The sequence below is a fragment of the Tursiops truncatus genome, chromosome 5 (genome assembly GCF_011762595.2).
Source record: "Tursiops truncatus isolate mTurTru1 chromosome 5, mTurTru1.mat.Y, whole genome shotgun sequence".
Lineage (NCBI taxonomy): Eukaryota > Metazoa > Chordata > Mammalia > Artiodactyla > Delphinidae > Tursiops > Tursiops truncatus.
Window position 1 is genome coordinate 17,094,325 of NC_047038.1, and position 12,366 is coordinate 17,106,690.

Consider the following 12,366-nt stretch of genomic DNA (forward strand, 5'->3'; position numbering starts at 1 on the left):
TGCAAATACCATACTATTTTTTTAAATTTACAGACTTTATTTTTTTAGGTTCACTGCTTTTAAGGGGAACGTGTAGAGAGTTTCCATTTATTCCCATCCCTGCACACACACAGACTCCTCCACTATCGACATCCTGCATCACAGTGGTGCATTTGTTATAAATGATGAACCTGCATTGACATATCATTAATACCCAAAGTCCATAGTTGACATTAGCGTTCTCTCTTGGTGTTGTACATCCTATGGGTTTTAAGAAATATATAATAAATGTATCCACCATTATTGTATCATACACAGTAGTTTTACTGCCCTAAAAATCCTCTATGCTCTGCCTATTCATCACTCCCTCCTCGTAGCAACCACTGATCTTGTCACCATTTCCATAGTTTTGCCTTAAGAATGTTTGACAGTCAGAATCATACAGTATGTAGCCTTTTCATATTGGCTTTTTTCACTGGGTAATATACATTTGATTCCTCCATGTCTTTTCATGGCCTGATAGCTCATATCTTTTTAGTGCTGAATGATTTTCCATTGTCTGGATGTACCATAGTTTATTAACATTCACCTACTGAAGGACATCTTGGTTGCTTCCGAAGTTTGGCAGTTATGAATAAAGCTGTTATATACACCATGTGTGCAGATGTTTGCATGGACATACTTTTTCAGTTCATTTAGGTAAATACCAGGGACACAATTGCTGTTTTGTATGGGAAGAGTATGTTTAGTTTTCTATGAAACTGCCAAACTGTCTTCCAAACTTGCTGTGTACCATTTTGCATTCCCACCAGCAACGAATGAGAGTTCCTGTTGCTCCACATCCTTGCCAGTATTTGGTGTTGTCAGCGCTTGGATTTTGGCCATTCTAACTTATATGTCGCAGCTTGTCTTAATTTGCAATTCCCTAATGACATATGATGTTGAACTTCTTTTCATACGCTTGCCTGCTATCTGTAGCTTCTTTGGTGAGGTGTCTGTTCAGGTCTTTTGCCTATTTTTTATTCAGTTTGTTTTCCAGTGTCCAGGTGCATCTGCCCCAGGTAAGTAAGTGCTTGCGTTCTATGTCTGCCTGCAGATGTCTGTGTCACCTTAGATTTTGGGCTAGTTGGTTGCCCTGTGACCTAAGCACTCTCGTAGGTTCATGAAAAGTCTTGAACTTGCAGTTTGCCTGGCTTATTTTGTTGTAAGACTGGGAGGGAGGCTCTTAACTAGTTCTCTACTCCTGAGGGAGTGAGCCAGAGAATGAGATGAAACTCAATGTTCAACAGTGAAAACCTTAAGAAACTATTGTACGTATAGTATCTGTCTAATAGTATACTCCTTACAATACTTGTAGGAGCTTTTAAAAGTTAATTAGCCTCTTGAGAAAGAGGCAGTAAGTAAACTCACTGTATTAAAAAAAAAATGGATTTCATTTCATAATTGCCCTAATGGTCTTTTAGCTGCCTTTCTGCCTGAAAATCAGAAGGCCAGCTGCAGAAGCATGATGCTGCCAGCGCTTATTTTCAACATAGAATTGAAAATGGGGGGAGAGCTAGCTCAAGGACTTTAAATTAAATTCATAAAAGTATTAATGTAATATATATTGCCTGAATTTTAATAATGCACCTAAGAAATGTAAGACATTTAATAACGTATATCTACACAGGTAAAATCCTGCAGCACACTGCTGGTTTTAAAGATGGTGGTTATCTTTGTCTGAATGTGATAATCTAATACTATCACATGATCTCATTTTGAAGATAATATATACATATATATTCACAAACAGAGGAAAATCTGTTTTAGACTTCTAAAGCACTCTTGCTTTGTGTGTGTATACTTTGATGGGATTGTCATTTATAAAATGATAAAACGTAATCTGGTAGAGATGTGGATCTGTGTGTCACTTGGTGGTGTAGGTATCCCCATATGGTGCTTTTGATGGAATAAATAAAGGGAAACTGAATATGGGAATTCTGAGTCTAGAAAATTTTTTATCTAGTGTTTCAGAGTAGCAGTTTTCCTATTAATTACCATTCATTCATGAAGCAGATTTTACTGAGTGTTTGTGATGTGCAAATAATGGTTTTGAGTGCTGGGAATCTAGCAGTGCACAGGACGGGCGCCATCCCGGGGGAGGCAGCACGGAAGTGGAGGAGCTTCACCCCAGCCTTACAGTGAAAGCGGTACACGAGATAACGCAATAAATTACTTTGAGGATGGGATCAACACTACGAAGAAAACAGGATGAGTTGTTAGAGGAACAGTAATACACGATGAAGGCCATTTAAGACACGGTGACCAAGGAAAACCTCTTCAGGGATAAACTTTGTGTTGAAATCTGAAGGAAGAGAAGTTCGGCCTCAGGGAGCTTTCTAGGCAGAGGGAGTACCAAGTACATAGGCCCTGACTGGAGGAAAGCTTGCTGTTAGGACTGAAAGGGGGACCAGTGGCTGGAATAAAAGGGAGGACTCAGGAATTAGTCCTAGGATTTTGACTTAAGAAACTAGGGGAGTGATGGGATACCACTAACTGACATGGGGAAAATGGGTGGGGAGGAACTTATTGGGGTAAATTGAGAGAATGCTTCTTTAAACATGTTAAATTTGAGACGCCTGTAGGACATCCACATGGAGATGGTAGCAGACAGTTTCAAGTTTAGAGGTGATGTCAAGACTAGAAAAAATTACTCAACATTTTTAAAGCCATAGTTTGGCTTCTGGTTTTGACATGACTGACTAAGGCCCGGGAAATAGTCTAATAGCAAGAAAGTGAAACTATGAGAGACCTGTAAACCCCAGCCTCAAGATAAATGTGGAAGTTAATACCAAACTGAGATGCAGACAAAACTGACACAACATTTACTCTTTGAAATAAATGTATACCCTGAACATCATCAAGAGCATAAAGACCCTCATTTGGAACCACAGAGACAGGTTATAGACTTATGCTAGAGGTTTCCCTGGACCCAGTTAAGCAGAATGGAAGAACAAAGAATGCTGGGAAGAATGAGTCTCACAGATGAGCTCTGTGCAGGAGTCAGACATCTGGGGGTGATGGCGAGGGGGCTGTGGTGAGAAAGGCCTTGTGTACATCCCCACAGCTTCTCAGCTTAATTGGTTGGGGAGAAGTAGAAGCGCAAAGAAGTTGTTCATGCCCATAACTCTGAGTCATAAGGAGATTCTTAGAAGCCTGTACACTGGACACACTAACCTGCAATTGCTGATCCAGAAAGAAGTTACCTTACTGAAGAGCTGTCACAAGATATGTAAAAATATATCTCAAAACCAGTAGGGAGAAGGGGTCTAAAAAACAGCACCAGACTAGGACTTCCAAAACTATGTTGAATAAGAGTGGCGAGGGTGGACATCCTTGTCTTGTTTCTGATCTTAGAGGAAATGCTTTTAGTTTTTCACCATTGAGGATGATGTTGGCTGTGGGTTTGTCGTATATGGCCTTTATTATGTTGAGGTAGTTTCCTCTATTGCCCATTTTCTGGAGAGTTTTTAATCATAAATGGGTGTTGAATTGTGTCATAAGCTTTTTCTGCATCTATTGAGATGATCATATGGTTTTTATTGTTCAGTGTGTTAATATGGTGTATCACATTGATTTGCATATATTGAAGAATCCTTGCATCCCTGGGATAAACCCCACTTTATCATGGTGTATGATCCTTTTAATGTGCTGTTGGCTTCTGTTTGCTAATGTTTTGTTCAGGATTTTTGCATCTATGTTCATCAGTGATATTGGTCTATAATTTTCTTTTTTTGTGACATCTTTTTCTGGTTTTGGTAATGGATAAAGAAGGCACATATATACAATGGAATGTTACTCGGCCATAAAAAGAAATGAAATTATTTGTAATGAGGTAGATGGACCTAGAGTCTGTCATACAGAGTGAAGTAAGTCAGAAAGAGAAAAGCAAATACCATATGCTAACACATATATATGGAATTAAAAAACATGGTACTGATGAACCTAGTTGCAGGGCAGAAATAAAGAGGTAGACATAGAGAATGGACTTGAGGATGTGGGGTGGGAGGGCGAAGCTGGGGTGAAGTGAGAATAGCATCAACATATATACACTACAGAATGTAAAATAGTTGGCTAGTGGAAATTGGCTCGGTGCTTTGCGATGACCTAGAGGGGTGGGATAGGGAGGATGGGAGGGAGGGGATATGGCGACATGTGTGTGCACATGGATGATTTGCTTTGCTGTGCAACAGAAACTAACACAGTATTGTGAAGCAACTATACTCTAATAAAGAGCTAGTAAAAAATGATTTGCTTTGCTGTGCAACAGAAACTAACACAGTATTGTGAAGCAACTATACTCTAATAAAGATCTAGTAAAAAAAAAATCTTATATTTTTAACAGTCTATTTTAAGTGAATAACAACTTAAGTTTGAAGGCATAATAAAGCTCTACATTTTACTCTTCCTCCCCCAAAACAAACAAACAAACAAAAAAAAACAGCACCAGAAATGCTCACCAGAAAAATATTGCCATGGAACAAAAAGAAAACCGTAGCCAAACATATTGTCTTAAATGAAAACATAATTAATGAGCAATTGCCTGACTTCAACAGTTGCATGAGGCAGAGATATAAGTGCTTGGAAAAGAGATGGTGAGACAACAGAATGAGATGAAACTTAGCCAAAATATATATGGGGATTTACTCTGTCTGTGAAAAGAGAGATATTACAAATCAAGTCAATAAGAGAAAGATAATTTAGTAAATAGTTTGGGGATAACTGTGGAACCATGTGGGGAAAAAAATTGGAAACCTAGTTCACATCTTATGTCAAAACTAATGTGATTAAAAAATAAAATTTTCAAAGCTTTTGAAGAAAACATGAGGAAGTGTTTTTTTTAACCTTTAGAGTAGGGAAGTCCCCTCAGAAATGAAACATATAAAACTCAGAATTCATAAAAGAAAAAAGACTGATGTGTTAACATATAAAACTCAGAATTCATAAAAGAAAAAAGACTGATATATTATATAAAAGTAAAAAAAGAGAGAAATTGTACATTTAAAAAAAAAACCCTTTAAAAGTCAAAAGAAAAGTAACAAATGATGGAAAATATTAGCAACAAAATCATTTTCTTAATACTCTCCAAAAAAGGGAAACATTAATCTTTTGGAAAATGGATAAAGGATATGAAGACACAGTTTAAAGAAAAAGAAATAAAACTCCTAGACATTTGTAAATAAGATTGACCTCATGATAAGGAAATGTCAACTAAAAGCATAATGATGCCATTTTCTGCATATCTGTGGAAAATAATGTTAATTGCTATAATGGAGGGGCTAGGGAAACAGGCACTCTTAACGCAGCTGTTGGGAGGGTATGTTTATATAATTTCTAGAGGGTATTTTGACAATATCTGTGAAGATATACACAGATATGCCCCTTAACCTAGCAACTCTAATCCTAGTAATATGTCCTACAGATATACTTGTATATTTTAAAATGGTATGTATAAGAATATAGTAAATTTAAACTGAATCATATGAATAATCACATTAAATGTAAATGGTAAATACACTAGTATAAATGGCAGTTTGTCTGATTTAGATAAAAATGTAAGATCTAATTATATGTTACCTAAGACAAATATACATAAAGAGACATATAGCTTAATTAAAAAAAAAATGAAAAAATATATACCTGACTGTTTTAGCTTACTGCCCTTGGGTTCCTTTGTTTTTGAGGCAGAGATAGCAGTATGCTGATTTTTTTTTTGAATTTTATTGTATTTATTTTTTTATACAGCAGGTTCTTATTAGTTATCCATTTTATACATATTAGTGTATATATGTCAATCCCAATTGCCCAATTCATCACACCACCACCCCCACTCCTCGCCACTTTCCCCCCCTTGGTATCCATACGTTTGTTCTCTACATCTGTGTCTCTATTTCTGCCCGGCAAACCGGTTCATCTGTACCATTTTTCTAGGTTCCACGTATATGCGTTAATATACGATATTTGTTTTTCTCTTGCTGACTTACTTCACTCTGTATGACAGTCTCTAGATCCATCCACGTCTCTGCAAATGACCCAATTTCATTCCTTTTTAAGGCTGAGTAATATTCCATTGTATATCTGTACCACATCTTCTTTATCCATTCATCTGTCGATGGGCATTTAGGTTGCTTCCCTGTCCTGGCTATTGTAAATAGTGCTGCAATGAACATTGGGGTGCATGTGTCTCTTTGAATTATGGTTTTCTCTGGGTATATGCCCAGTAGTGGGATTGCTGGATCATATGGTAATTCTATTTTTAGTTTTTTAAGGAACCTCCATACTGTTCTCCATAGTGGCTGTATCAATTTACATTCCCACCAACAGTGCAAGAGGGTTCCCTTTTCTCCATACCCTCTCTAAGCAGTATCCTGATTTTTAACTGCACAGGGGCTCCGTGCCCCTAACCCCCAAGTTGCTCAAGGGTCAGTTGTATATAGAACAATTGAACAACACTATCACCACTTGACCTAATGGACATTTATAGAATAGTCCATCCAACAATAGCACACACAGTCTTTTCAAATGCTTACACGTTTACTAAGTTAGACATTCTGGACCATAGAACAATGCTTAATAAATTTAAAGGTGTGCAAGTTATACAAAGTATGTTATCTGATCACAATTGAATTTAAATAATGGTAACACAGGAACATAAAATACCTGGGAGGTCCCCAAATATTTAAAAACTATACCACTCACTTCTCAGTAACCTGTTTCAAAGAAGAAATCAAAGGGAAATTATTTTGAATTGGATGATAGTGAAAATACTTGAGGGAAATTCATGACATTAAAGGATTATATTAGAAGTATGAAACAATGATTTCAGTTTGTATTATAAGGAACTAGGAAAAGAAGAACACATAACCTGGAGTAAGCAAAAGATGGGGAATAATCATCAAATCCTATCAATTTCACCCACCAAATTTCCCTCAGATCTGTCTACTTCACTCTGACCTTGCTGCTTACTACCTTATTTATAACATTGGTTTTAGATAGACAGTAGACCGTCGTGGGTAAGAGTGTAGACTAGGGGGTGACTGACCATCCTGGTTTGCCCAGGAGTGGGGCGTGGGGGGCATGGACAGGGAGGAGGAATGGCTGGTTCTCAGCACTTAGAACTGGTAAAGTCCTAGGCAAACCAGGCTGAATGTTCTACCCTTGTGTAGGTTCTAGAGCCAGACCCTGAACTTCAGACCCTTCCTTGAGCTTTGGATAAGTGACTTCTCCTTGTGTGCCTTGTTTTCCTCATCTGGAAATGGGTATTACAGTAGTACCCACCTTAAAGACTTAATGTGAGAATCAAGTGAGTTGATGCAGATGTGAAGTACTTAAATGCAGTAAAGCACTGAATTAAAGTTAGCAGTGATGGCCTTGGTAACAGTAGTTCAGGATGGAGATTGTTTTTTCTTTTTTTTCCCTTAAATTCTGAGCAGTGGCCTCCTATCGCACTCTTTCCTTCTAGACTTACTCTGTTTCAGGCTTTCCTTCAACTGTAGCCAGTTATCGTTCTAAACACAGATATAAACATATCAGTTCTGTGCTTAAAGTACTTCACTGGCTCCTTAGTACCCTTAGGTCAGAGTTCACATTTCAGAATACTTTGTAAGTCCCAGCATTTACTCTTTCAGTAATTTTCTTCAGTATGTTGTTCACTGGTCCTTCTCTTCCCCCAGCCTGTGCGTGTCCTACTGCCTTAACTAGATTTTTTTTTCCTGTGTCTGTTGCCTTACTCTCGAACTTTCTCCTGACTAAGCTCCTCTCCTAACTTTGCTGACCTCTCCCCTTACCCTATCCTGATCAAAAACAGGTTAGGTGGGGGCTCCCCCCTGGTGACGCAGCGGTTAAGAATCCGCCTGCCAATGTAGGGGACACGGGTTCGAGCCCTGGTCTGGGAAGATCCCACATGCTGTGGAGCAACTAAGCCCGTGCACCACAACTACTGAGCCTGTGCTCTAGAGCCCATGAGCCACAACCACTGAGCCCACATGCCACAACTACTGAAGCCTGCACGCCTAGAGTACGTGCTCCACAAGAGAAGCCACTGCAATGAGAAGCCCGTGCACCGCAACGAAGAGTAGCCCCCGCTTGCCGCAACTAGAGAAAACCCACGCAGCAACGAAGACCCAACACAGCCAAAAATAAATAAATTAATAAAATTTTTTAAAAAAAGTAGTTAAGGTTATGGTCTCTCTCAAGTGGCACTGATTATAGGATATTACTATAGTATATTATGATAGTATATTTTATATGTACTATATATAGAAATATATATATACTGTATATGTATATATGTACTGTATACGTAGGTAAATATATAACACTGGTTTTACGTCAGCCTTCTTTGTTCTCATAGTAGAGGAACTATATACATACGGTACAATAAAGGACATTTTCCTAAATTTATAACATTCCTTCTGCCAGGATGGCCCTGCCTTCCCTTTATTGTAAAATTTATTGCAAATTTATTACTATTCCTGGAGAATTTTAATTGATCCTTCAAAACTTAGTTCATCTTGAACACCTAATATTTGAATGTTTCTCTGACATTTTCTTCCCTTCTTATCTACTTCCCTTGAGTTGATCATTTCTTATCCACTGTGTTAGTAATTTTACTGCTTTTTTTGGTAGCACTGAGCAGCCTACATTGAAGTTATTTGTTTTCTAGAATAGGCTACAACAGTGTGAAGTCTTTACTTAGGATCTCCTATGGGTACAGCACTGCTAGGTTCTGGGGTTATACTCATGAGCAAGACTGACATAGTCCCCGTTCTTTTGATGCTTAACCTCTAAAGAGAGAAATAAGAATTAATGACATTGAGTAAGTTTAACATTACAAACTTGATAATGCTGTGAAAGAGAAATACTTGATGTTGTGAAAGCATATTATAGGGTCTTGGTTTTGAGAAAGTGACTCTCAAGCTTACCATTGAAGACCAAGGAGGAGTTAATTACATGAAGAGAGAAGGGAAGCACAGACCAGGCAGAGGAGACTGCAAACCAAAAGGCCCTTGTGTAATTGTATCTAGTAAAAGTCATGGAAAAAGCTAATATGGCTGCAGGAACATTGTGAAAAGTTTGATCTGCTGCAGTAGGAGCTCTGGAGGGAGTGGCTGGAGGCATGTAGATTAGTGTGGTTCCTGGGTGAACGAGATGACGGCAGTTTGGAGTAGGGTGATGATACAGACCAGGGTGGGTTTGAAGACTTTTATAAAGAAGCATTGACAGGACTTAGTGATACATTGGATCTTGGTTGCCATCAGGATTGAAAGATTAAGAAGAGAGTTGTAGAGAGGATTATCTGTACATTTCTGGTGTTCATAATTAAATGGATTCTGTCCTCTTCACCGTTGTATCTTTCAGTACCTCATTCAGCATATGGAATGCTCATGTAAATATTTGTTGAAAATGAATGAGTATTGTTTCAGTTATGAAAAAGTTGTATTCAACTTCAGTATAAATTATCTGAGTAGGAAATGTGTTGGGATTAAACCTAATAATTTATCCTTTACGTTGAAATTTGAACATACATCAAATGGAATCTAGACTGTAGTTTATCTTTGAAAAGTCTTTTAAAATAAAACTTGTGTATGACAAACTAGATGAAGTGCAGTCATTTTGTGAGAGACATGATGATAAAATCTTCTAAATTCTAGAGAACTCTTGATATCTTTTCTATTACTGAAGTGATCCCCAGTTACTTTTTCCTTTCCAATACATTTTAGCTTTGTGATAAACAATTCAAGCTTTTATTATTGATAAAAATTTCAGGAAAGGAATAGTGAAATCTTGTTTCAGGTTCCTACTGCCCTTCTTAAGAATGCTGAATCAATAATACACACACACACACACACACACACACACTTTATTGTGGAAAATGTTGTTGTTATTGGAAATGTGAACTATTTAGGACCAGTATTCTCATTAAAGTAAGGAATTGAAACTTGTACAATAGTTTTATTCTAAAACATTAATTTTTTTCTTAAAACAATATTTATAACCTGTAATTCTAGTGTTTGGATAATAAACCTTAATATCATAGCCAGTAACATTCAAAATGCTCATATGGATGTGTTTCACAGGTGTGTCCTGCTCCCTCTCTTGGGAATGAAGCCTCCCCAGCAAAGCCTCTATCTGCTTGTGGATTCAGTGGATGAAGGGTGTAATGTTACGGAAGGTGAACAGACGTCTACCAGCTTATCTGGGACTGTGGCAGAGCTTTTAGCTGGTCACCACGAGTTCTTTCCACCATGGCTATTACTTCTCTGTTCTGCCCGAAAACAGAGCAAAGCTGTTACTAAAATGTTTACCGGTAAGCATAATTCCTGCCATCTTCAAATGTTTTTCATTGATGAACTAAATAATGCATGTGTTTCTTTCTTAGAGGAGAGTACTCAGTTGAAAATCTGGTCATTGCTTCTGCTATTCTGTCAGCTGTTCTATCTGTTCTATCAGCTGTTTTCAACTGTACTTTTTAAAAGTTGTATTAAAAACAAGCCATAGAATATTTTAAGATCATTTAATAGTACCTTTTTTTTTTTCAAGATTCTTTATCTAACATCTTTAGTAAAGGTTACGAGTATTTCATGCCATATTAGCTGCTTTATATCTGTAGGGCTGCAATTTTTATGCTGATGTGTCCTGATCAGCTTATGATATTTCTTCTAACTAGACTGAGAGTAGTGAATATGTGTATTTAAAAATCAGTGGCAGTTTCTCCAAGACGTTTTTCCTGGTTTAAGAGGAGAGACAGTCAACAGCCATTCAGGATACCTCTTGAAGTAGATCCTTTTTTTAACGCTTTTCTGATGTGTGAGAAAACAATCTATACAATGTATAGAACTACCTGATCAGGTTTTTTTCTTCCTTTACTTTTCTTGTTTCCCGACTCTACTTTTTTACTACCACAATAAAGTTGTGGTTTCTCCTATTAGACTGTGTAAAGCCCTTTTTTTCTTTGTGCTATGGGAAGTAAAAGGAGCATAAAACAAGGACCACTCACAGGATTTATAGTGTAATTGGAAAGATAATTAAGTTATTGGTTAATGAGCCATATCACTTGTAAATAGTTCTATACATTTTACAGAATGGTGAAACCCTACTAATTTGTTAAAGTGGTTTCCTTTAACCAGATTTATTCCCTCTTTTAGATTCCCTTGCTACTAATTACAGCACTTTTGATTTGATTTCCGTTATACTATTCTGTTCTGTTGTTATTGAAAATCTAGTGATAAAAGTTGGGGGATTAACAGGATAACAGCTAATACTTAATGTAGCTCTTAGTATGTCAGGTCCAGATAAAGTTAAATCCCCTTTTGGTCTATGGCATCCCATTTCTTTCCCTTCCTCATTTGAGACGACCAGTATTATTAGTTTATTTTCTGTCCTTTCAACTCGTATTTGTATTCTGTATATTTTTATAGTTCACATAAATGAAACACTGCATACACCATCCTAGCTATTCCCATGTACTGGCTATGTGACCTTATGCAGCTTACCAACATGACCTGTGCCTCAGTGCCCTTATCTATAAAATGAGGATTGCACATTCCTACTACTTTCCCCACAGAGTTTTTGTGAGTCTAAATGACAAATTACATGTGAAGCACTTAGAACAATGCCTAGTACATAATAAGTGCTTCATAAGTGTATTGCTGCTGTTATTATTATTATCACTATATCCTTTTGTTTGATAGCATTGTTTTTGAGCCCTATTCCTATTACTACTTATAAACCCAGTTCATTGGTTTTAACTACTGTATATTATTCCTTCCCATGAATAAATCTCCAATTTTTCCATTATCCTATTCATGGACATTTAATTATTTCAGTTTTTCATTATTACAAAAAATGCTTCATGGACGTACTCGAACACGTCTTGTGCACGTGTGCTAAAGGTTTACATTACAAACCCAGACAGAATTACTAGAGAATAGAGTGTGTACGTTTTGAGCTTTAGTTAATTTTGCCAAATTGCTATCTGGTGTGCTTGAAATAATTTATGCTTCTGCCGGCAACACATGAGATTTCCCCTTTCTCTATATTTTTGTCAGTTCACGTTTGTTATTTTCAGATCTGCATTTTCTGCCTTAGGGGCTTGCGCTTGACGTTCCCTCTGACGGGAATGACCTCCTCCTGAACTTCTTACTATCTTAACATTTCGATCTCTTCTCAAATACCAGTCTCCTGCAGGCTTCTCCATATTCTTCTATCCGATTTCTATTTTTGCCACCTCAACTACTTAGGCACACATTTTTCTTCCTATGTCTTATTACTGTTTAAAATTGTTTACATTTTACATTTGTTTTCTTACTTGGGTGTCTCCTCCACTAAGATACAGCCTCCATAAGA

The 12,366-nt window shown here is 37.2% G+C and overlaps 1 protein-coding gene across 4 annotated transcripts in view; it reads left to right on the plus strand.

Moving 5' to 3' along the window:
• Positions 1–12,366, plus strand: part of ANKRD50 (ankyrin repeat domain containing 50) — a 43,441-nt gene that overhangs the window by 18,961 nt on the left and 12,114 nt on the right. For all 4 annotated transcript variants that reach the window (XM_019927898.3, XM_033856701.2, XM_019927899.3 and 1 more), the window contains exon 3: positions 10,098–10,327. In XM_019927898.3, the coding sequence (XP_019783457.1) occupies positions 10,098–10,327 (230 nt within the window). The remainder of the gene's footprint in view (positions 1–10,097; positions 10,328–12,366) is intronic.